This window comes from Anastrepha ludens, chromosome 6 (genome assembly GCF_028408465.1).
Source record: "Anastrepha ludens isolate Willacy chromosome 6, idAnaLude1.1, whole genome shotgun sequence".
Classification (NCBI taxonomy): domain Eukaryota; kingdom Metazoa; phylum Arthropoda; class Insecta; order Diptera; family Tephritidae; genus Anastrepha; species Anastrepha ludens.
The window spans coordinates 123,065,407-123,089,794 of NC_071502.1; the positions used below are offsets into that span (position 1 = coordinate 123,065,407).

The 24,388-nt window shown below is 35.5% G+C and overlaps 4 protein-coding genes across 13 annotated transcripts; 2 read left to right on the forward strand and 2 right to left on the reverse strand.

Moving 5' to 3' along the window:
• Positions 1-478: 478 nt before the first annotated feature.
• On the reverse strand, positions 479-3,944 carry LOC128868114 (pre-mRNA-processing factor 40 homolog A). Of its 2 annotated transcripts, XM_054109870.1 has the most exons (8): positions 3,833-3,936; positions 3,205-3,776; positions 2,893-3,143; positions 1,783-2,834; positions 1,418-1,720; positions 1,288-1,356; positions 1,140-1,226; positions 479-1,089 (listed from the first exon to the last, which is right to left on the reverse strand). In XM_054109870.1, exons 2-8 carry the CDS (start codon positions 3,591-3,593, stop codon positions 799-801), a joined length of 2,442 nt encoding a protein of 813 aa, XP_053965845.1. In that variant the 5' UTR covers positions 3,594-3,776; positions 3,833-3,936; the 3' UTR covers positions 479-798. The 2 variants fall into 2 exon arrangements, with proteins under 2 accessions (XP_053965845.1, XP_053965844.1); XM_054109869.1 differs by having other exon boundaries at positions 3,205-3,944.
• Positions 3,945-6,514: 2,570 nt separating this feature from the next.
• Positions 6,515-9,296, forward strand: LOC128868949 (lactosylceramide 4-alpha-galactosyltransferase). Its single transcript, XM_054111606.1, has 2 exons — positions 6,515-7,379; positions 7,433-9,296. The coding sequence occupies exons 1-2, from the start codon at positions 6,805-6,807 to the stop codon at positions 8,010-8,012; spliced, it is 1,155 nt and encodes a 384-aa protein (XP_053967581.1). The 5' UTR covers positions 6,515-6,804; the 3' UTR covers positions 8,013-9,296.
• LOC128868948 (DNA polymerase interacting tetratricopeptide repeat-containing, protein of 47 kDa) lies at positions 8,160-15,452 on the reverse strand. Of its 2 annotated transcripts, none has more exons than XM_054111605.1 (7): positions 15,387-15,452; positions 10,911-11,099; positions 10,565-10,854; positions 10,316-10,508; positions 9,977-10,260; positions 9,636-9,800; positions 8,160-9,557 (listed from the first exon to the last, which is right to left on the reverse strand). In XM_054111605.1, the coding sequence occupies exons 1-7, from the start codon at positions 15,435-15,437 to the stop codon at positions 9,452-9,454; spliced, it is 1,278 nt and encodes a 425-aa protein (XP_053967580.1). In that variant the 5' UTR covers positions 15,438-15,452; the 3' UTR covers positions 8,160-9,451. The 2 variants fall into 2 exon arrangements, with proteins under 2 accessions (XP_053967580.1, XP_053967578.1); XM_054111603.1 differs by lacking the exon at positions 15,387-15,452 and adding an exon at positions 14,385-14,480.
• LOC128868946 (alkyldihydroxyacetonephosphate synthase) lies at positions 14,627-23,681 on the forward strand. Of its 8 annotated transcripts, none has more exons than XM_054111595.1 (7): positions 14,627-14,994; positions 19,335-19,743; positions 19,846-20,339; positions 20,437-20,523; positions 21,383-22,571; positions 22,651-22,755; positions 22,964-23,681. In XM_054111595.1, the coding sequence occupies exons 3-7, from the start codon at positions 20,146-20,148 to the stop codon at positions 23,384-23,386; spliced, it is 1,998 nt and encodes a 665-aa protein (XP_053967570.1). In that variant the 5' UTR covers positions 14,627-14,994; positions 19,335-19,743; positions 19,846-20,145; the 3' UTR covers positions 23,387-23,681. The 8 variants fall into 8 exon arrangements, with proteins under 8 accessions (XP_053967570.1, XP_053967571.1, XP_053967568.1 ...); XM_054111596.1 differs by having other exon boundaries at positions 19,864-20,339; XM_054111593.1 differs by lacking the exon at positions 19,335-19,743.
• The last annotated feature ends 707 nt before the right edge of the window (positions 23,682-24,388 follow it).

Below are 24,388 nucleotides of genomic sequence, written 5' to 3' on the forward strand. Positions count from 1 at the left end.
AGAAAATTTGAGATCGTTTATGGTTTTCAAAAATTTGCTCGCGCGCCACTGCACACAATACGAGCAGATATTTGAAAATGCATTTGGTAATAAAAGATTCGCTCACATGCGCGCACATATGAAGGTGTATGTGTCGTATAATTTTATGTACCAATTTCTGAGATAGTATTTTCAAACTTGACCTGACCATTTAATGTTCTAATTTATTAAAAAATATATATGTACATATATAAAAAGTTACTTGAAGTCACTTGCGCGTACAATACTGTGCGTTAGTCTGCCACTTTTGGTTTTCTTTTCAGCTGAAAATCTTTATTAAGTACTAAATTTCTATTAAAGTTGCGCAAACTGCGAAACATGCAATAGGAACTTTTCCCCGTTTCCTATGACAAATTATTGTGTTTGTGTTTTAAATATAACCCATTTTTAACCTATATCTGAAGTTAAACTCTTGCGCCACTCATATAGTTCCACGGAATTTAATTATTTTAATTTAATATTTATTTTTAATCATACGAGTGCTCAATTACCAGTTGCTATTTGCCAAAAGTTATGATGCCATTGGCAGTATACATGTGCAATTCATATAGTACATACAATTATTATTAATAATATTATTCTTAAAAAACTCGCAGCTACGAAAAAGTCTTCTTGAAAATGTACTATAATAAGGGGGTAGGCTTGCTGATGCCTGTAATTACTGTACATCGGTTTATAGGCTTGGCGTAGTTAATTGTTGCTGCGATTGCCAGTTATTGGCCTAGTTGACTTTTTGCCTAACGTTGTGTTCTCCGCTGGTCAATCCTCCATTTGTTCGTTTAACTGTGCTAGTAGAGCGGCACGTTTAGTCTCGAGCTCAGTTTCGCTAAGGGCTTGCTCTTCAGCGTTTCGTGAACTTCTGCCTGAGTTTTCAATATCCGAAGGATTACTACCGTTTGCACTTATAGGTGTTATGGAACGATGATGTTTCTTATCCTTTTTGCTTTTCTTGTCACGTTTCTTTTTTCGGGTAGCAGTAATGTCTTCCACTTGAGATGCTGAAGGTGAAGCAATCGGCGAGGAAATAGGACGTTCTGATTCGCAGGAGGACTGAAAAAAACTTATTTATTCCAGAAAGAAATTTTACGCAGCTAACTTACGGCTCGAGACGACTTTTTGTTCTTTCTCCTCTTCTTTTTCTTTGATACACGCTCACTTTCCATGCTGAGGCTAGAACTAACCGAACGCTGTGAAAAATTATAAGCAAGTTAATTATCATACATTAGGTTCGTGGAGTTGTGCGCTTACCGAACGTGAATGCGATTTCCTTTTCTTTAACTTTGCGCCCTCAAATTCCTCCTGATCATTTTCTATATCCTGTGGAACATAATCACAACAATCAGTTGGAATGTGGGTTATTAGTTTTCTTGTGACTTACCGATTTTGAGCTGGAACGCGCTCGTTTCTTGTGCTTTTTATTCTTCTTTGATTTTCGTGAACGCGAATGGTGATGACTACATGCATCTTCACTTTCTTTAATATAGTCTTCCCAGATTTTTTTAACGCCTATTTCTTTTTCGTATATGGCGAATGATTCTAAATGCTCCACCAACTTCTTTGCAGCTTCAAATGTTTCTTGTACCGAAATGTTTGCCTCTTGCCATTCAGCCTTAATTTCATTTTCTATTTTTCGTAAACGACGCGCATCTTCTTTTATTCTTTCCTTTTCCACAGCCTCTGCCTATTTATAAAAATAAAATAATTAAATTAAATGATTTTGAATTTCATATTGAATAAATTTACCTTTTCCAGCAAAGCATTATAAGTCAATTTGACATTTCCAGCGTCCAAATTTGCCGACCGTTTGTCTTCGCAAACAACTGTGGCGAATTCCTCAAATGAGGTATTTGCCTGCACCACATACAGTTTTTCCTTTAGAATTTCACGTATAATTTTCTTTTCGTCATGGTAGCGCGCCTTTAAGTCCTCCACATAAAACTTAAATAAATCGAGTGGTGTTGATCCTGTTTGGCCGAGCATTGCTGAAAAACGCAAGTCCGCTGAAATTATTGGATAGAGTTCTACCCATAAGGACATGGAGGTAAGCTTTCCAGCTTCATGTTGTGCGTCGAGCAAGGACAAGAATGCGTCACGATTTTTGCGTTGCTGCCGTTTGAGACGTTTCTTTTCACGTTCTCGCTCCTCCTCTTCTTCTTTTTCCAATGAACGGATATGTTCTTCGAAAACAATGAGCGCATCCTCTTTGTCCATACCAAGTAAGTTGACATCATTCTTAAAAGCAGCATTCTGCAGCAGCATCAATTGTGCTTGCGCCCAAGTACTTTCGTACGTAATAGATGTCATAGATTCTAGTAGTTCGCCAAGGACCTTCATATTACGCTTTTTTAGCAGTCGGGCTTCCTCTCTTTCTTTCTTAGCTAAGTTAAAAATGCAGTCATCATAAATATCGCGACGATCCTGTTCTGGAACACTTGCCCAAATTTTATTGGTCGCGAATAACTCTTCGCACTTATAGTATTTAATTTGAGAGTTCATTTTATCGGTGGACATGAGGAAACGTTCAAGGTCTTCCTTGGCTTTTTTGGCGCGCAAACGTGACTCTTCGCGTTCATCTTTCAGCTTTTGGGTTTTATACGCATTAAACGTTTGCTTCTTTTCATTTAAGTTTTTAAAAGAACTGTAACGTGGATCCTTCGATATTATTTTAACGCATTGATCCCAGTTAGAATTTGAGGGTACATTCTTTTCACGCAGCAAATCTTTGAATGCTTCAATCGCCTCCTTTTTATCCTTATAAATGATTTTGGGTTCTTCAGTTGGCGATTCTTTCTTAGCTAAAGAACAATATTGATAGTTATTTAAATACTATTCTGATTACTTTTCTTGAATTACCGTTTTCTTTCTCTTCCTTTCCAGCTTGTGGCATTTCTATAGAAGCTAGTGTAGCTGCCATGGCTTGATCAAGGGCGGATGAAGAATTTTCGTTACTCCCTGGAGTCATAGGTGAACGAATGTCAGGCGTAGCTATATTTACCACTGTAGGAAGAGTCGCAGGAAGTATACTGGCCAAAGCAGCTGGTGGTACCATGCCTGCCATACTGGATGAAGTCATGGCAGCAACTGCCTTCGCGGCTGCAGCAGCTCTATAATGATATAGTATAATACAAATGAAGAATTTACGTGTTGCATTTTACGGAAACTCACTCTTCTGCTTTAACTTTCGCTTGCATGTCTAAAAATTCCGGAGGAGGTTCCCAACGCGACTCCTTTGTGTTTACGTTGTGGTAATACACTTTCCCGGCATCCGAACGATACTCTTTCCAAGGGCATTGATGTGTCAACCGCTCGGCTGGCGTCATTAGAGCCTCGGGTTTTTCCCACGAGCTTTGTTTAGTATTATTATTGTAGTAATATGGTCGTCCATCTGGAGCCTTGTGTTCTGTCCACTCAGTATTAGGTGGTATGCCGCCAAATGCTGCGGCCAACTCTGGAGGCGGTGGTCCTCCAAAGCCTGGTGGCGGTATGTTAAACATTGGCGGCATGCCCATTGGGGGCGGAATTGCACCTGCCGCTGCTACCGGGGGCACATTCATTGTTTTCTGGCAAACAATTCGCACGGAAGTAAAACCAGCAATACAAATGAAATAGCAATGAGACAGAAGTCGTAAATTTGTCAACGTATGCCAACAAAAAAGTCTAAGCCCCGAAGATGTTCTAACCTCAAAGGGCCTTGTTACACTATTACCAGATGTCTTTGGAGGAACTGATACAGAATGCTGTGTAAATGCACAAGTTATTTACTTGGTTGGATATAGATTAAATATTTCACTACTTGCTTCAAGTTTTTCAATTGTTTACATTATAAAATAGATTAAACCATGCACAACTCGCGTAAAATTACAATTCCCGGCTGAAGAAAATGCACACTTGACGTTTGAAAGCGTCGATCAGGGTTGCATTCAGCGCGGTTGAGTGCACAGTGGCTGCGTTTCGTAAAATTTGGTACCAAAAGAATCACCATCTTATTAGAAATTATACACACAAAAAATTAAGGTTTAGAGATAATTATTAACGATTGATCGTCATTTCAACTTGCCGACATATATATGCTGCCATAATAAAGGAGTAAAAGTCATATAAGCCTCATAAGCTGTATAAGTGTATCACATTATAATATATTGCCAAGCTTGTTTTAAAATTAATTTTTAGAAAAGAGATAAATGCCTTTCGTTTCGTTGTGTGTAAATATGCAAATTTATACATCAAATTATGCAAGCCTGCCATAATAAACATAAAATTAAATCTTCCCAAATTGTCTCTATAAATTTTTGTTGGCTTTCTGCAACAGAAAGTTATTGAATAAAATTCGAGGGTAAACACTAACACAATTCTTAAATATCAGTAACCATAATTTTTCCTAAAAATTTCCAACATCAGTATTCTTCATGGATATGAAATAATTTTTGTTATTCATTTACGTTTTAATATTTGACAGTAGATCAAGTTAGCTGATCAATTAAAATTACACAAAGTGCCTTTGGTAATGCTATGTTCGGCATGTAGTTCGCTCTCCGCTTAGTGATTCGCAATTCATTTCCCACCTTCTGTATTCTGTAAACCGTAAAGTATGCTATGAATACAAATCAGATGATTTGCAACCAAAATGCCGTTTTCTTTATAGGAATGATTTTATTGTGCCATATTTCTGCGATATACACTGAAGAGCAAAACTGTAACAAAATGTAATACTTTCTATTTCAACACATTTTTTTTTAGACATGTTTTAACAAATCAAATATTTTTTTTGCATAACTTTATTGGCATGTATGTACTCTCTCTCTCAAACCGGTTTGGTGTCAATGCAACAACAACAACACTAGTAGCAAGCAATAATGCAAATAAAGACAAATGTTACAGTTTTGCACTCAACCCATTTTTTATTTTTTACAATAAATAAAATAAATATTAATAAGATGTCCAATACCCTTTGGATTTTTTCAGCTCGTGGATACGATTGGGCATACTTCGTGTATACCTTAAGACAAAGTCAGTCGGAATAGCATCCCATACATCGCGTGTTCGCTCCCACAGCTCATTAACTCCACTGGGCGGACTTGAATATTCGGCAAGCTTCGATTTTACATGACTCCATGAATTTTCGATTGGGTTCATGTCCGGTGATTGTGGAGGCCACTTCAAGTTACGAAATTTTTGGCGTTGCATCCAATTTCGTACAACATGTGCGGTGTGCTTAGGGTCATTGTCTTGCTGAAAAATTACTTTTTCAGCAGCAAGACCCATACTTTCCACTACACCCGGCAGATTTTGTTGCAATATGGCCAGGTATTCCTCTTTCCGCATTACACCGTCTATTCGTACTAAAGGACCCACACCATTTTTGGAAATGCAGCCCCACACCATAATGGAGCCACCACCATGTTTTACTGTCTGCTTGATGTGATGTGGCTGGACTGCATTTGGGTCTTTAACCCAATACCAGGCCCGACCATCTGACTGAAATCGATTGATTTTGGTTTCATCAGACCAAATAACCTGCAATCGTTTTGAAATTTTATGAAAAACGGTCTTTTATAATCCATTTATAAAGACGTACCTGATCCCAATCTTCAACTGTCCAGCTTTGGTGAGCCGCAACAAAATCCCGCCTCAACCGCACATGTCTTTTTGTCAGCATTGGCTTGGTTTTCTTCTCCGCTGCCTTTAGTCCCAGTTTTGACAGGCTGCGCCTGGCTGTCCACTGACTGGCATCAATATCCAGCATCTTTAGTGCTTCTTTGGGAGTGACCGCCTTGCTGCTTGTTACAAAATTTGCCAGATGGCGGGCATCGCGGTCGCTTATCTTCCTTGGCTGGCCTCCTTTGTTACTGGGAACAGCGTCTGGTACATTTTTCCGCAGCCTTTGCACAGCCATGTGGCTCACTTCGAATTTTTTAGCTATTTTTCTTATAGACTCGCCCTTCTTCAGCAAATCAATTATTTGGCGTTGTACTTCCCGATTTAACATTTTGTCTTATTCACGGTTACGTTTATAATAATTAAAAATCCACCAAATATATAATTACGAGAAAAATAACGGAAAATTTGAAAATTAAGAGTGAGTGCAAAACTGTAACATTTGTCTTTATTTGCATTATTGCTTGCTACTAGTGTTGTTGTTGTTGCATTGACACCAAACCGGTTTGAGAGAGAGAGTACATACATGCCAATAAAGTTATGCAAAAAAAATATTTAATTTGTTAAAACATGTCTAAAAAAAAATGTGTTGAAATAGAAAGTATTACATTTTGTTACAGTTTTGCTCTTCAGTGTATGTGAAATGTGAGTCAAATACTTTGTATACAAGTTCTATGCTTACTGTAATGTAATTATTTATAATTATGTTTCAAATAAATAAATGAAAAAAATACTTTGCGTAATAAAGGAAGGTAGAACAACTGTGAATAGAGTTCTTAATAAACATGTGGCAGGGCTATATTTTAGAGTTGAACAATTGGAAAGATAAGGCAGGGTTGACCCTTTTCAAGGTTGTCAAAAGTTAATTAAAATAAATATTCCCCGATAAGACAATTTGTCGAATTTCTTTATTATATGTGTATAATGTGGGTGTTGTCGTAATACTTTTGATTTAAAAGATGGAAGTGGACTTCCTAAAAAAGTTTTAAGTTCAACTCGTGCGAATAACAGTTTAGCATTTAAATATTGTCTTGATCAAACATGCTCCAGGAATTGCGTATTTCATCTCATCTTTGAATCTCATATTTCTAAACAACAGAAAGACAAATAATGTACAAACCTAGAGTAAAATGGATTTTCTTGCTCCTACTTTCGCTCTTGGTATTCAGTTGGTGCCTAATGTATGGTTCCAGCATGAGTCGGACAGACGTTCGCTATTGCTTTATGAATACCTTCAGTACTGTTCCATCAATTTCTTCGTCACCGCAAAAACAGTATCAAACACAAAATAAACTTACTGATGGCCCTCATCTTTTAGAAGACGTGATGTTGGCCGAACCAAAGCCCAACGCAAGTGGGCGTTCTATTATCTTTCACGAAACCAGTTGTCCACATGAAAAACTGCGGAGTAGTATGCAATACATAAGCAGCGCACCACTGAATATGATGGACCTAACAGCACGAGAAGCTTGTGCTATTGAATCTGCAGCATTACATAATCCCAGTTTTAGTGTTTTTGTATTATTCGCTAGTCCCGCTTATCGCGATTACAACAATACCCCACCAGTAATGGAAGCAATACTCAGCTATACCAACGTGCATCTGCGTAATTTAAACCTTTGGACGTACGCAGCTGGCACACCAATGTACCAGTGGCTTAAAGATGGGAAGCTCTTTAGTTCCAGGTAAAATCAATGCAATAATAACTATTGGTGTGCTTTAAAATTTATATTTGTAGTTATGTGCTTTCACATGTTTCCGACTTTTTGCGATATTTAACCTTGTGGCGTTGGGGGGGCACTTACCTTGATATGGATGTCGTAGTTTTACGTAGTCTCGATAAATTGCCACCTAATTATACTGGAGCAGAGTCGAATGCATATCTAGCGGCGGGAGTGATGAATTTTGCACCCGATGGCTTTGGTCATGAAATCGCCGAAAAATGTTTACTTGACTTTTTGCTGAATTTCGATGGGACAGATTGGGGGAACAATGGACCAGGCGTGATAACGCGCGTTATGAATGATGTCTGCAAGACGAACAACATTGAACTAATGATGGAATCTAAACGATGTATGGGCTTCCATGTAATGCCGCGGGAAGCATTCTATGCTATACCATGGATGAAATGGGAGTATTTCTTCGAAGCGCAGTACCTGACCGAGACATTGGATTTGCTTCGAGATTCGTATGTAGCTCATGTGTGGAACAAACATTCGAAGCAAAGGCGTATAAAAGTGGGCGCTAACGCCGCTTATGGCATATTAGCTGAAAGGCATTGCCCAAAGGTTTATGCAGCAGCAGGCGATTACTTCTAAATTGAAGGAAAATAAACCGTAAGTAGGAGTGGGTTAGGAAAAACTCTTCATACGTATGCGTGTAGTATTTCGATAAGACGAAAGTACGATAGAATTATTTCAGTTTTCTGTGTAGTTAAATTATTAAGATGCCGATAGCTTATTATGCTTAAAGTGTTTAAATGTTATGCGTTATTGTTTTTGTTTTGACAAAGTTTCTATTCTTTTTTTGACAAAGTTTCTTTTGATAAAAAGAACGAGAAAAAGGTTTCACAACTAACCATAAAAATGAATTGTATTATTTGAAGAATCTCGTTAGTTTTTTTTTTTATTTTGTATTTTCATTTGAGAATTATATTTGTATAGTTACTGAACTCTAAGTTCTTAACAAATATGCTTTTTTATACATATTTGAAATATTTATTAGAAAATTTCTCTTAAAGAAATTTAAACTAATGCGGGTTATGGAATATACTCATTTGCATAAAAATGTATTTTCTTTTGACAGAATACACTAGGCACAAAAATCACATTAGATATTGTATTAAAATATATTTAATTTTTTTAACGAATCTCCAAAAATATCTAGCTCTTAATTTACGAGTAGGAAAAACCAAAGTATGTACATAATTATACAAATTTAGAAATTCTTGACACTTAATTTGTTTGGAAATAATTGTATCTATACCAGTAGGATATTATAAACCATACTATTGAAGCTATATTGATCACTAAGCCGATACAGTAATACTTTCATTTATTTTCTCTAAGTTCTTATTATTTCATTTAAATCAAACGACAATTTATTACTGGTTTTGTTATATTAGTGATTATTTTCCTTGCATCTTTTTGATCAATGGCTTCAAAAGTATGTGCCACATATTTTTGCCGAGCATGCTTAAACTGGATTTCGCTTAGGTATAGCACAAATGCATACATGTAAAGTTAGACAAAACAAACATCCTACCTATTCCTGCCACATAGTCGATTCAAGGTTATTTTTATACACGTTTTTTTCGAGAGAGCATACAAAGTATTGTAAAGGCATTTGGCTGATTTTCCGGCGATTTTGTTATAGAAAAAGGTTATATACATACCTACAAATATGTACAAATACCAATCTATACGCAATGTGCAACATACCTATACAAAGAGTGCATTTTAGGCTGCGTGTAGTTACAAAACAAAATAGATTGCATCCGTAAGCCTAAATGTAAACCATTAATCAAAGTTTTACTAACACAAATTGTTATGTATAAGCGATATAAGGTGTTGTAATAATAAATATGCACTAACGCACGTAAACTCTACCTCTTTTAGTTCGAAAGGGCAATATGAAAATTGGGGGGTTCATATAAATGTTTAATCCATGTACGTAGCATTTTTTTAAACACGTGAACACACATACAAATATACAATCTTTAGCCTAAGTATTGATATGGACGTATACGTAAATTAATTTACGCATATATCAATGGTCTCCTCTGCTGATTAACGAACTCTTGTTCGACCCGTGAGTTTTTCGGCACAATATAAAACAACAGCGAACCACCAGTGACAAAGAACCTGCATAGTTTAGTTTATAAAAATAATAATTAGTAAAGAAATGAAATCATAATTAATATTTCCAATATTTTCACATACCCCTTCTCATTCAAAATTTCGTTAATGGTCTTATTTAAATCAACTTTATGCACACAACCCACTTTACGATTCTCATAGTAGACGTTTATATTACCAGAACGATATCTAGTAGATTTGTCGCATGGCAGTGGTTCCTTGAATAAAGCGTTTACGCAATCTTCCATCCTTCAATAAGAAAATTAGTTAATTTTATGTTAGTAATAAAGGTAATATAATTAGGTCTGGTGTATTACAAAAACGTATGCATCCAGTTTTCCTTTTTATGCGAAACCATCTATTTTTGGTACAAAGTTGTCTTTGACACACCTAGGAATTTATATACTACATGCACATTCACTTACATTGCATTCTCCGGCAGTTCTTGTTGAAAATCGCTAAATAAAAATTCTGGATAAGAAAAAGCTGCCGGCCATATTAGAGTCTCATTGTCATCGTCTAAATGCACTGGATGATCTTCTAAAGGTAAGAATTTCGGATGCAGCAACTCTTCTGTGATGGGCATATTTTTCTTCTGATCATCGAATTTAATGGATCGTAATTGTAACGCATCAAACAAGCGTTGTAATCGCCCAAGACGGTTCTTTGTTTCCGCAGCTTCTTTGCGTAGATCACGTTCAATTTCCAACTATAAAAGTAAAACAGGTCTTATTATTTATGTTACGCCTGGTGGGGCATACAACCTTTTTCGTTTTACTTTTCTTTAACAAATCTCTGGCTTCTTTGTTATTTTCGTCTCGGTCTAGCATTTCTTCACACAATTGGGAACACAACTCTAATTTTTTCAAATAAAAGGCACATTGAGCGGCACGCCAACGAGCCTTTGTATAATCAAGATTGTATTCGAGAGCGCGTTGAGCATCACTAAGTGCTGATCTGTTAAGCGAAAACCAATTCTTATTTAGGATAACTCGTGCGTGATAATTTCTTACCGATAATTCTTGATAAAGAAATGCGCTGCTGAACGATTATTATACAGCACTGACTTCACTTCCGGTTTATCACATTTAGCTTTTAAACCCTCAGTAAAGCTATATATTGCAGTGCGAAACTTTTTATGTTTCATATAAAAATTACCATCCTCTTTATAATTAAGAGCAAGCTCCTCAGCAGTGTTCTCTTCCGGGTCGTATTTTAATTTCTGCAGCCCTTCGAACATTGGATGCACTTCGTCACCAGGCTGTGGAGCTTTCTTCATGAAGAATGGATGTTTATCCATTTCCTGATAAATTATAAATGATGTGATTTTTCTTTTAAGTTACTGATTTTTGTACGCACTTCTTGCCAACGATCTTCAGGCCAACCTTCTTCATAGCGTTTCTTTTCCAAACTGTCGATGAATGCGTCTAGCTCTTCATCTAATTTTGCGGCCAAAGCCAAACGCTCCTCGTCTGTCCATGTTTTATTCATTGCCAATTGCTCATCAGTCATATTTTGAAAAGTGTTTAGAAAATCACCATGCATGTGCTGAAAAATTTATAAACAAATCAAGAAGTGAAATCAAAAAATCAACATGTGTAACACTACTGCTGTGTTTAATGAACACAGCTGTAGTCCAGTGTTGCAATGCTCAAAGGCAGGCATGAAAATGGTGTGTAGAAATATTTATTTAACTGTAACAAGTTGTCACATTCAATTTTTATGTTTTCATTTATGGGTGGATGTGTGATACTTTGATTCAAACCCCTGATGTAATTTGAATAAGTTGTTTAAATTAATGTTTTAAAAGAAAGTGTTCGAAATTTGGATAAAAACTTTAAAAATATTACATTGTAATGCGTTTATTTGTAACAAATAATAATAATAGAGCGGGAATAAATTAAAAATGAAAAAATTTTCATTATTGGCTTGCGGTTTTGTTAAAAAAATTTTTTTTGAAGAAAATTTTCGATAAAACAACCCAATAAAGATTTACATATCGCTCATTTGCTGCAACGTCGTCATAACTCAAAAATTGTGATTTTCCAGGAGACGCATTTTTCAGTTTTTAAATGGTTTTATATATATTAAAATTGTATATGAAAAGAAGATTATGGTCAAATTTGCTGAAATAGCATCTGGTTAAGACGTATATGTAAATTAAAGGTTGAAATGTATAATGGACTTTTTTCTGTAGCTTCAAAAGTACTCCGAGTTTTTCTTATGACGTTGTTGCTGCAAAAATAGGTTTTATGGTCTGACATAATTAAAATTGTGACGTTACTGCAAATAACAAAAAGTTTTATAGCTGAAAACCTATTGCAAATTCTGACTTGTGACTGTATTATATTTGCATCTTACTAAACATTATAAGAGAAAAAAATATGGATATTACTGGTGTTTGCGCGAGTGTAATGACTTTCGATTTTAAGGATTTTATCGATGCAGCTTTTAACACCTTCCCTTACAATTTCACCAATTTTTCTTTGCTTTCCATGTTTTCCTCGACAATCCTCCATCAGTAAAACATTTGCCATCTTATTTCGTTTCTCCTGCACAGTTCTTATTGGGCGATCATTAATATTCAAAGTATTTTAAAAAAACAGTTTGCATACTCGAACTTTCTGCCCATTGAGATGGAAATAGAAGCCATTATTATTTTCTCTTTTCTTTCTCGTACCACCTTCACGCACATAACGATATTTAGACTGAATGAGCTCCATACTATTCTGAATAAATAGTCGCTGTTTTTCGTACATAGCCAAATCCCAGTATGATCTAAAAATTACCTTCCGTTCCTGTTTTGTAAATTTTTCAAAACATTTTCGCTTACACTTCTCTGTACATGGAGGTTCAATTTTTCTCTCTTTTCGAACTTTTTGACACGTAGACCTCATTTTGTATTCTTTTCCAATATTTCTCAACTTTTTGTTTATATTTCTTACCCAATTACTCTCATTTCGTTTACGCTTTACTCCTTTTTTAGTGGACTCGTTAAAATCATCGGAGTTTCGACACCGGTTGTGTTAGCCTCAGAACTGTCTGATGTTGAATTTGGTTCGCAGTGACTGTTACTCTTACTGACAATATCGGGTAGAACGTATGTGGTATCACGTACGGAATCGTCATCATCCTCAGAAAATGACCTCGAGCTTAATGAGTCTGATTTCATTTCATCAAAATTCACTGTTGATGTACTTTTTATCTGGCATTCTTTACCCTCTCCATCTTGTTTTTTTAAAGCAATTCCCACCATTTTGGCGGATCGAGAATTAGTTTCCATTATTTTTTGACAACAATACTGACATAAATGGAAATGATTCATAGCAAATAATTTATACTTAAAAAATATTTAGTGCAAGAATGTCATAACAGTGAATAGTTCTTTAATACAGTATTGCTTCACTAATACATCTTATTTGTAATAGTGTTTCAAGACAAAATAGTACTGAAATAAAAATTATTATTTTCTGCAAAAACGTCATAACACTCAAAAACACTACAGGAATTCACTCAAATTTTTACATGCACAACGTCATATCTTAAAATAAGGCAATATACACGATAGAGAAAGAGATATAAAAGTGAACTTACCTTTTATTAATATTGTCACAAAACGAAATATGACACTTTTCTAGAGAACTTGACGATGTTAACCACACAAAAGCCGACGCACAACTGAGATAATACGTTGTTGCAAATACGACGCAATAGGATATGTAATTAGAGCGAAAGGCATCTATCGCGATATTGCGTGAAATGTTAAAACTTCGGATATAACACTTTGTCAGTTGATCAAACATATTATTTCCGATATATTAGTGATGTTAACTAAAATTTTGCGATTTTTGAGTTATGACGACGTTGCAGCAAATGAGCGATATGTGTTAATATATTTACACATGTACATCTTAATATATTTATGTTTGGAAGTGAAATTTTAATATACGAGTACGTACATACAAGCCAATTTACTTTTCGAATATTTCATGAGGTTTTACGGAAATTTGCTTGCCACTTTATAAAAATATTGTTAATGGACAAACAATACTATATGTTTTGTATTTTTGCAATATTTTTTATTTAACAAAATTTTCTTTTTTCCTATTTAGGTATACGGAAAATCATCAATATATGTATATGTTTATATGGCTGGAGTTGAGTTCATTGGTGTTTGTATGCTACTTTTTTTTATGGGAAAATCAGCAACCAGCAATGTACTTTAAAGTGCTGTGCAAATTTATGTATCATTTTTTGCCTAGGTGTACACGTACGTACATATGCCATTTACAAAATATTATGTACACATAGGTATATGTATATGTGTGTTTGAGTGTGTCAGCTTTGACAAAAGCATTTGAAACTGAAAGTTGTTTAGTTATTCGCTGATAGTTTGTGTTGCATGCTCAGTTCATGGATGTATGTATGTATGTATGTATTTATGTACTGCATTTAAGTAGTGCATCATCCGCATTTCGTTAATAAATACGTCATGTCTAAAGTTGTGAACTTACTTATGCATGCACGTATCTACCTAAGTACATACATATGAACAATTAGTTTACTTTACTCCTTTTATTCGTTCTTTTACTTCATTTTAGGTAGTACATACATATGCATATGCGGGTGTGTGATTGTGTGAGATGGACACAAGGTTGTATGAGAAATATTTTCTTCCTACAAATAGTCAAAAATGTAGGCAGTGTCAAATATTTATTATGTATTAAAACTTATATTGAACACGTTTCGCTGGAATTTACGTATGTATGTATGCACGTATTTAAATATTTGAAAACACAATCAATAATATACCTGTACATTGGACGAACTTACAAAGGTGCACACATATATTTTGCACTGGAGTATTTGTCTAGTGCAGTTTACTGTGAATTTCGCATCTATGTATGTCTGCATAAAAAACACGCAAATGTATGTAAATATTTAACAAAGGTGCATATGTATAATACGCGCCATTTTTGAAGGGGTTTCAATAAAACAAAAATTAAAATAATAGAAAACAGAAACAGTTGATTACGTTTTAAAGCTATAATATCATATTTTAAGTTTGTTTGTTGTTGTTAAAAAAGGCAATACAAAAACTCATCGACGTTGAAACTGATAAAGTTGTAGTCCGTTAGCTGTCAGTCGCGCTGTATAATGGAAAAAGCGCCTATTTCATTGTGGCAGTGACTTCCAAAGCAAACGTGTGAAAAAATTGTGTTGATTCCTTTTATTCAAAACAGAAATTTGTTTTTTCTAATACAATATTCATTAGCTTACAATAACGGAAATTAAACAGAGCTTTGCGTGTTAATGAATAAGTTAAGAAGGATAAAATTAATTATTCTTTATTCAGTTTCGTTGACTTACTGTTGCCTATTTTAAATGTGAACTGAAATGTGATACGTGCATACTATGTAGAAATATAAAATATTTATCCGGGGTGAGAATGTATCAGCTGTCAAGCAAACAAGAGTGCCGTTATTATAATTTATCGAACAAAAATTATTACAATTACTGTTAAAAACCGAGTGCTGATAAGTCCCACTGAAATTCGAGTAATCCAACAATACAAATTCATACAGAATGTGAAAAAAATTTTACCACTAAAATGTTCTACAAATAGTGTTTCCGCAACACCTGCCTAATTTCTACTCTCACACCACCAACCCCCTCTTATCTAATTCATACGATATTGTTTGCTTGATAACACTAAAATTATATATTTTAAATGAACCGCACTGTGCAAGTATATACACACACATTCGTTTGTTATCTTTGTTGTTGAGTCATATCAGATATGAGCATAAATGAGCATTACTCTTTAACTCTTACATGTTGTTGCAGTGCAAAGCTTTCGGGGTTTATTTTTTTCTTGTTTTTCATTTTAATTACGATTACTATGTAATAGCCGGCCGTACAGCATCGTCACTGGTTCTTAATTTCCACCCTTTTGAAAAACTCTTTGGAGCGTTTTAATTGCTTGAGAGTGTGAGAGAAGTGAAGCACGTTTGAGTGTACATACGATTGTAGGTATGTTTGCATTATCAGAAGCGTGCACATGGTGCTGTCATTTGTTTCAGAAAAAATAATTGTACACACTTGTATGTACATGTGTTTGTATAGAACGCTATGCGTCATATCTACCGGTCCCATATATATGTATGTATGTACGACCCATGTGCTAAATATGGCTGTGTCTCGAGCAAGCTTAATGCAGTAATTTGTGGTATTCACATGACAGCGCATATATTATATTTTTTGCGATTTGCTCATATAGCGCAATTTACGCGAACTTATGCTTATGCGAATTTGGTACATACGCTTATCGCGATATGTGCAACCTTCTGCATGAAATGTTATATAACTGTTAAAAAAGAATTAAAAAGGGTATATAAAGTTTTCGAGAAGATTTAATTTATTTAAAGTAAAGTTTGTGAACGACACAAAGAGCAAGGTTTCAACTAACGTCTAGGTTGAGTTAAGTTATGGTGCTGTTAGACACACTCAGGCCTGTTGCTGCTGTTTCTGTAGCATCATAAACATTCCTCATACATACATATGTTACAAATAATTGTTTGTTTTCTCTAAGGGATCAAGTTTTCTTTTGTAATTTTGTTTATCTTAAAGTTCGAATTATCTCAATTTACAATATATTGTGGCGTAGAGGCATTTTTGTGTTCACGTTTACTCCATGCATATGTACATAAGAAGGGTCTTTCAAAATACGCGCCTAGATTTTGTTTTACAATAAAACATGATAGAGTTTAAATTCTTACAGGTTGCACTATTGTTACTCAAAATTCAGCTCTTAATATTATATGTGAAAAATGACATCATTTAAATGTCCACCGTAGGCGTAACTTTTCAAAGACACTTTGTATTGGAACGGAATATGTTGCATACGTAAATTTCTTCGATTCGTTTTTATCACATCGTGAACTGCCCTATGATTGTTTGCGCATGCCAAATAATATTGAGTGCATTTCTCATTCTTTGAAGAAATTGGGCGTATTAAGCACTCAAAATGCACGCACTCAGTAAGACTTTGAAAAGTGTGTCAAAAATATTGAGTATAATTTTTATCGCTTGTGTTATTGTAGTTTTTATAGGCATCATAAATTGAAAATTACATACTGGTACATATCGCTCATTTGCTGCAACGTCGTCATAACTCAAAAATCGCAAAATTTTAGTTAACATCACTAATATATCGGAAATAATATGTTTGATCAACTGACAAAGTGTTATATCCGAAGTTTTAACATTTCACGCAATATCGCGATAGATGCCTTTCGCTCTAATTACATATCCTATTGCGTCGTATTTGCAACAACGTATTATCTCAGTTGTGCGTCGGCTTTTGTGTGGTTAACATCGTCAAGTTCTCTAGAAAAGTGTCATATTTCGTTTTGTGACAATATTAATAAAAGGTAAGTTCACTTTTATATCTCTTTCTCTATCGTGTATATTGCCTTATTTTAAGATATGACGTTGTGCATGTAAAAATTTGAGTGAATTCCTGTAGTGTTTTTGAGTGTTATGACGTTTTTGCAGAAAATAATAATTTTTATTTCAGTACTATTTTGTCTTGAAACACTATTACAAATAAGATGTATTAGTGAAGCAATACTGTATTAAAGAACTATTCACTGTTATGACATTCTTGCACTAAATATTTTTTAAGTATAAATTATTTGCTATGAATCATTTCCATTTATGTCAGTATTGTTGTCAAAAAATAATGGAAACTAATTCTCGATCCGCCAAAATGGTGGGAATTGCTTTAAAAAAACAAGATGGAGAGGGTAAAGAATGCCAGATAAAAAGTACATCAACAGTGAATTTTGATGAAATGAAATCAGACTCATTAAGCTCGAGGTCATTTTCTGAGGATGATGACGATTCCGTACGTGATACCACATACGTTCTACCCGATATTGTCAGTAAGAGTAACAGTCACTGCGAACCAAATTCAACATCAGACAGTTCTGAGGCTAACACAACCGGTGTCGAAACTCCGATGATTTTAACGAGTCCACTAAAAAAGGAGTAAAGCGTAAACGAAATGAGAGTAATTGGGTAAGAAATATAAACAAAAAGTTGAGAAATATTGGAAAAGAATACAAAATGAGGTCTACGTGTCAAAAAGTTCGAAAAGAGAGAAAAATTGAACCTCCACGTACAGAGAAGTGTAAGCGAAAATGTTTTGAAAAATTTACAGAACAGGAACGGAAGGTAATTTTTAGATCATACTGGGATTTGGCTATGTACGAAAAACAGCGACTATTTATTCAGAATAGTATGGAGCTCATTCAGTCTAAATATCGTTATGTGCGTGAAGGTGGTACGAGAAAGAAAAGAGAAAATAATAATGGCTTCTATTTCCATCTCAATGGGCAGAAAGTTCGAGTATGCAAACTGTTTTTTTAAAATACTTTGAATATTAATGATCGCCCAATAAGAACTGTGCAGGAGAAACGAAATAAGATGGCAAATGTTTTACTGATGGAGGATTGTCGAGGAAAACATGGAAAGCAAAGAAAAATTGGTGAAATTGTAAGGGAAGGTGTTAAAAGCTGCATCGATAAAATCCTTAAAATCGAAAGTCATTACACTCGCGCAAACACCAGTAATATCCATATTTTTTTCTCTTATAATGTTTAGTAAGATGCAAATATAATACAGTCACAAGTCAGAATTTGCAATAGGTTTTCAGCTATAAAACTTTTTGTTATTTGCAGTAACGTCACAATTTTAATTATGTCAGACCATAAAACCTATTTTTGCAGCAACAACGTCATAAGAAAAACTCGGAGTACTTTTGAAGCTACAGAAAAAAGTCCATTATACATTTCAACCTTTAATTTACATATACGTCTTACCCAGATGCTATTTCAGCAAATTTGACCATAATCTTCTTTTCATATACAATTTTAATATATATAAAACCATTTAAAAACTGAAAAATGCGTCTCCTGGAAAATAACAATTTTTGAGTTATGACGACGTTGCAGCAAATGAGCGATATGTCGTGTGATTAAAAAACCAAATCATGTCGAACACAATTTTTTTCGATTTAGCCCCAAAAAAATCACTAGAGACGGTTATTCAAATATAAAAATTGCTTGAAATGCCTAATCGAAATGCATTTTGGCAACTATTTTAGTTGCTATGTATTGGATATTTCATTACACCTTTAAAGTCAAGATTTTATTGCTGCAAGAAGTTTTTCAGCCCAAGCCGATTGTGTTTATGCGTAGCATATCGGCAGCAGGTCATGAATTCGATTGTCGCTACAGATATAAAAAACCATATTGTTGGAAGTAGAGTTTTTTTAATACGGTTCATTTTTGCAGCATGAAATACCTTTTTACAAAAATTCTCCTGTACGGGGGTAGCGTAACAAGGTAAAGCGCTTCATTTATAACAAATACCAACTAATCTAATTAGGGAATTTTGAACGAAAGAACTTTTGGTTTTCAAAGCAATAAATCACAGATTGGATGTGGCGCATTGGTTAAAATTTCATTTGAATCGTTTGTCGAAATATTGCAAATACGACGAAAACGTCCACATAATTTGTTCATGGTATACGTGAACAAGATATTTTACGACTCTATTTTTTAAAAGCACCCCGTTCATGCTAATTCATTCAATTTTAATAAAATTTAACATTAGTTATTTTTATTTGACCCACCCTGTATAATAATACATCAAAATATTTCGTTTGACAAAATAACTAAAATATTCCAATTCATGTTTTTTTCCTTGCACCAATAGTTTAGTGGAGCACTGTGTGTATAATATGTGCGCGTATTTAATTTTCAGCGATAATAAAATAAAGAATTGGCGCACGAGTCGCGAGAAAAAAAAAAAGTTACAAAAAATTGAAATCGTAATAAAGCACATTTACTCATAAACGTATGCTCACGCACTTCGCTTTGCGCCGCTTGCATTTTGAATGCCGCCAAAGTAATGAAACTCAACTTGAGTGTTTTGCATATTTACTGAGCACCGCAGCGCGCCGGTCATGCTTCGCATCGCTCAAAGCGCTCATATGGGGAAATGCTTCCCTTCGATGCTTTGCGACCAAAAATACCGCACACCCCTGTGATTTTACTCACTACTAGAGTTTAGTTAGTTGAACGGCAGGCGAGAACGTGTGTGCTTAACAATAACTGAATGACTGGTAAACTTAAGTGAAAATTGAATTACACTAAATAAATTAAATAATAAAAAAATATTTATAAATTATCCGGATTAACATAAAAATCAATTAATGTTTTTAAAGCAATATATTTTATAAAAGCGGCAGCAGAGAAAAAATAATAAGACAACGGTCTGCAAGAGAATTTGCAACAAATTGAAAAAAATCGATTTTTTGTGCGTAAGCATTCACATAAATGAACAACATCTGTGCACAATACACACACGGCGGTGGGATAAGCTAAAAATATACTTACAATATAACTTTTTGAATTACTTAAAACAAAGTGAATTGCATTTTGTAGCAGACAAATATAAAATTAAAAAGTAGTTACACCTAATACAAAAACAACAACATTAAGTGGAAAATTTGATAACATCCACGATGTATACAAAAAATGAAAGTACCAGCCCGTTGACAGCCTCCAGCCGTGGGAGCAACAGTGACGGTGAATGCGAAAACAACAACTGTAGCAGTAAATACAACAAAGGCAGCAAGCCGGTTGATATGGCCGCCGCCACTGTATTGATGGATCAGCGTTTCTCCCAGCAAGTGGAGAGTGTGTTTCCACAAAGGCGGTGAGTGTTTACCATTGATGTTTGCTCATAATTTTGAAAGTTTGTATTAGCAAATGCATTTTTCTTTTTCCGGTTGCTTTCTCGAATGGCGCTGCAGTCAGGATGTGCTAAAATGGTACGGTTGGGGTTATAAAGATTCGCAGTTCTACGCGGACAATGGCATCATTGGCTTCAAGGGCGACAAGTTTGTATTGAGTATCATAAATTTATGAATGTAGATGCATACATATGTAACGGTGTATTTTTTGCTTTTAATCTAACATATTTATGAATGTATAAGTATGTATGAAATGATGCTTATGCTGGAAGCTGAAACTAGTATTAGCCAGAGTTTAGTGGCTGCAATTGGCAGTGTCAGCGTCAGTTCGGCGGCAATATTGGACATTTCCTGTGACGCTGTTTAGCATGCTTTTGCGAATTGAGCAGCTTAGTGAATCATTTAATGTCCGAGCAAGCTGAAGAGTTGTGAACTTCGAATGACACAAATTTATGTTGACATGTGCACGTACATTTTATGCGCAAGCAAATTTTTTTTCTTCTATTTGTCCATGGCCAAACAAATGAGCCATTTACTCGTTATATATATTTTAAAGTAATTAGAGATTTTTTAAATCAATCATAGGGCGTAATTTTGTGGAACATTTTGAAGGAAAATGAAAAAAGGAGCTTAAATGCCTCGACGTAACCATTTTATACCGAATTTACGGAGAACTGCATTTTTCCTTGGGAGTTCAATAGTAATTTCCAAATCGAGTACATATTAAATTAAAAAAATTACTGTAAATAGATGTCCCAATTATTGACCATTAAACAAATTAAACGGTAGCAGCAGTAAAACACAATTTTTGTTTACCATCCTAATGTATTTACAATCCGTGCGATCGCGCTTTACTCTTTTACCACTCTAAGTATTGAAAATTTCTAAATCTCATTAAGGATTTTTTCGCGCATAAATATACTTACAAGCATACATATGTATTTTAATTAAATTTTAAGCGGCAATAAGCCTTAAAAAAATTAACACCATTCCCTTTGTTTTCCAGATACCCTCTTGAAGGTTGCACCCTGCCCTACTTCACCGACTGGGTTTATAGTAAATTCAACTTGCGCGTCAGCGACAAAACACCCTTCCCGAAAATGCCTACCGAGTTTCCGGCACCCACCTTAAATGCGCCTTTCATGCGTGATCTACAAGCGACCAAGCTCGTGTGCTCACAGTCTGGAGAGGATCGGCTGATACGCTGTCACGGCCAGACACTACACGACATCTATCACCTTTGGCGGAATGAGTTCAAACGCATACCCGATATTGTTGTGTGGCCACGCAGCCACGCTGATGTTGCGCAGTTAGTGACGCTCGCGCATAAATACAATGTGGTTATTATACCATACGGCGGTGGTACTTCAGTCTCTGGCTCCATTACTTGTCCGCAAGCGGAGAAACGCATGATCTGCGTATTGGATACATCACAGATGAATCGCATGTTGTGGTTGAATAAAGCCAATTTGACAGTGTGCTTTGAGGCGGGCATTGTGGGTCAGGACTTGGAGCGGGAATTGCGTAAGCTGGGCTTGACTGTTGGCCATGAACCGGATAGCTATGAGTTCTCAACACTTGGTGGTTGGGTGGCAACGCGGGCCTCTGGCATGAAGAAGAATGTTTACGGAAATATAGAGGATTTGGTATTGCGCGTGCGCATGGTTACCGCTACTGGTGGTGTACTAGAGCGCCAGTGCATGGCGCCGCGTGTATCCTGCGGGCCGGATTTCAATCATGTAGTTATGGGATCTGAGGGCACACTTGGTGTTGTGACTGAGGTGGTGCTGAAAGTGCGTCCACTGCCACCGGTTAAACGTTACGGCTCACTAGCCTTTCCCGATTTCGAGAGCGGCGTACAATTTATGCGAGAAGTAGCGCGTCGACGTTGCCAACCGGCGTCAGTGCGCTTAATGGACAACGAGCAATTTATTTTGGGCCAAACTCTAAAGCCAGTAAAAGGTTGGTTGGCCAGTTTGCTGGACGGCTTGAAGAAGTCTTACGTTACGAAGTGGAAGGGGCTGAATTTGACAAAAATGTGCGCGGCAACGTTGTTGTTTGAGGGTGAAGAGGGAGACGTGCAACGACAGGAGGCACTCATTTATGAAATTGCTAAGCAGTTCAAAGGATTTCCGGCAGGTAGTCAAAACGGCGAACGTGGCTACATACTGACCTTTGTCATTGCGTACATAAGGGTGAGTACAAAAAGGAAAAGCAAAACAATGATTGCATCTGTTTTTGAATGCTCTTTATTTATCTTTTTTCTACATACAGGATTTTGCATTGAATCAGCAAATCGTTGCTGAATCTTTTGAGACATCTGTGTCCTGGGATCGCTGCAGTACGTTGTGTCGCAATGTGAAGCGCCGTGTAGAAGCGGTGAGTTGTATACATATACAATACATATGTATATATATAAGAAAATGCATTCTGGTATTAAAATAGCACGAGAGTTGCCAAATAATAATTGTTTATCAGCAGCATCTCTGTTTTTTACACAAATGTACAGTTTGGCACTTTCTGCTCTGCTCTGAATTCCTTATTTGAATTCTAATTCTCATTGAAATCTATCTGCTCTCTGCTCTAGGAATGTCACTCACGTGGCGTGAAGCACTTTCTTATATCTTGCCGTGTCACGCAGACCTACGATGTTGGCGCCTGTGTTTACTTCTATTTCGGGTTCAAACATACCGGTATAACTGATCCAGTTGCGACATTCGAAGAGATTGAAACGAGTGCGCGTGATGAGATTCTTGCCTCGGGTGGCTCGCTCTCCCATCACCATGGTGTTGGAAAAATCCGTAGTAAATGGTATGAGAAGACCGTCTCGAGCGCCGGCAGTGAGCTGTATGTGGCGGCGAAAAGGCAACTAGATCCGAAGAATATTTTCGCGGCGGGAAATTTGCTACCTGAGGAAAAATGGCGAGCAGAAAGTCAAAAGAGGGAAGAAGTAGTGGTGCCACAAGAAACTAGCGCCGCGTCGAGTTCATTACTAAAGGCGAAACTTTAAACTTGGGAAAAACCTAAAAATTGCTAAGAGGCATTAGTTTAAACTTGGCTTTAGCGAAATGTAGTGGAATTACTCAAAATGTGTGTGTGTTCTTTTTTACTTTTGTAATAGTACTAGGATAATATGACTACTGTTATGTACGAGCCAGAAAAAAAACTTAATTTGTTTACTTACTTAAATATTGTTTATGAACCGAAATTTTGCCATATTTTCACTATAAAATAGTATTACTTGCGATAAGTATGTAACCATAATTTTTTATGATTATTAAAATGTGAACTTTTTTAAAGTTTGATTCTTGAATGTGAATGTGGGATATTTCCTAAATTGGGAAAACAGTAGTTAAAATTGGTTGAAATTATTTAAAAAAAATGTTTTTATTGTAATATGGGTTCATGACGAAGTCGGTCGGGAAATCCGGGTGCTTCCTAGCCGTGGTTAAAATGCCACACCAGAGAAACTTCTGCACCCGAGACTTCTAAGAAGAAATTATTCATTAGCAGCATTTTTGAAAACAGAAGACAACCAACATATTTTATAAAAACTCTGTAATACCAGCTCCTACATTGGAAACTTATGGGCCTTATAACAGAAATGTTTATCTAACCATTCACGTTTTGCTCAGAATTCTATGAATAACACAGTGCGACATCAAAAATCAAACCGCACCGGACCTTTTTTTTTTGAAAATATACCTATTCAATAGCAAAACCCTCGCTGGGTTTTTAAAAGTTAGCTCGATTTTTTTTTTATAGCGTTTTGAAGTTTTCTATTTTCATGAGATTTTGGAGTTTTACCTGTACGCTAAATTTGACTTATAAATCGACCTTTGTTTGATTTAATCGATTTATTTTGTCATAGCTTGATGCAGAAATTTCGTACATGTACAAATAAACTTATTTTGAGAAGAACCTATATCTCAATACGCAATTTTGAATACCAAAATTTCAAAAAATTGTATGTTTTTACCATTTTTTACTGTAATTATGAAAATAATTTTAT

Excerpts from the sequence above, each read along its gene's own strand:
- LOC128868114 (XM_054109869.1), bottom strand. The coding sequence starts at position 3,593 with ATGAATGTGCCCCCGGTAGCAGCGGCAGGTGCAATTCCGCCCCCAATG. Across the intron at positions 3,144-3,204 it reads GCGAAAGTTAAAGCAGAAGA|AGCTGCTGCAGCCGCGAAGG; the intron begins GTGAGTTTCCGT and ends ATATCATTATAG. Across the intron at positions 2,835-2,892 it reads AAAGGAAGAGAAAGAAAACG|CTAAGAAAGAATCGCCAACT; the intron begins GTAATTCAAGAA and ends ATTGTTCTTTAG.
- LOC128868949 (XM_054111606.1), top strand. The coding sequence starts at position 6,805 with ATGTACAAACCTAGAGTAAAATGGATTTTCTTGCTCCTACTTTCGCTC. Across the intron at positions 7,380-7,432 it reads GGGAAGCTCTTTAGTTCCAG|TTATGTGCTTTCACATGTTT; the intron begins GTAAAATCAATG and ends TTATATTTGTAG.
- LOC128868948 (XM_054111603.1), bottom strand. The coding sequence starts at position 14,465 with ATGCAGACATACATAGATGCGAAATTCACAGTAAACTGCACTAGACAA. Across the intron at positions 10,509-10,564 it reads TTCTTTATCAAGAATTATCG|ATCAGCACTTAGTGATGCTC; the intron begins GTAAGAAATTAT and ends TTCGCTTAACAG. Across the intron at positions 9,558-9,635 it reads GAAATTTTGAATGAGAAGGG|GTTCTTTGTCACTGGTGGTT; the intron begins GTATGTGAAAAT and ends TAAACTATGCAG.
- LOC128868946 (XM_054111595.1), top strand. The coding sequence starts at position 20,146 with ATGTATACAAAAAATGAAAGTACCAGCCCGTTGACAGCCTCCAGCCGT. Across the intron at positions 20,340-20,436 it reads AGTGTGTTTCCACAAAGGCG|TCAGGATGTGCTAAAATGGT; the intron begins GTGAGTGTTTAC and ends ATGGCGCTGCAG. Across the intron at positions 22,756-22,963 it reads TGAAGCGCCGTGTAGAAGCG|GAATGTCACTCACGTGGCGT; the intron begins GTGAGTTGTATA and ends TCTCTGCTCTAG.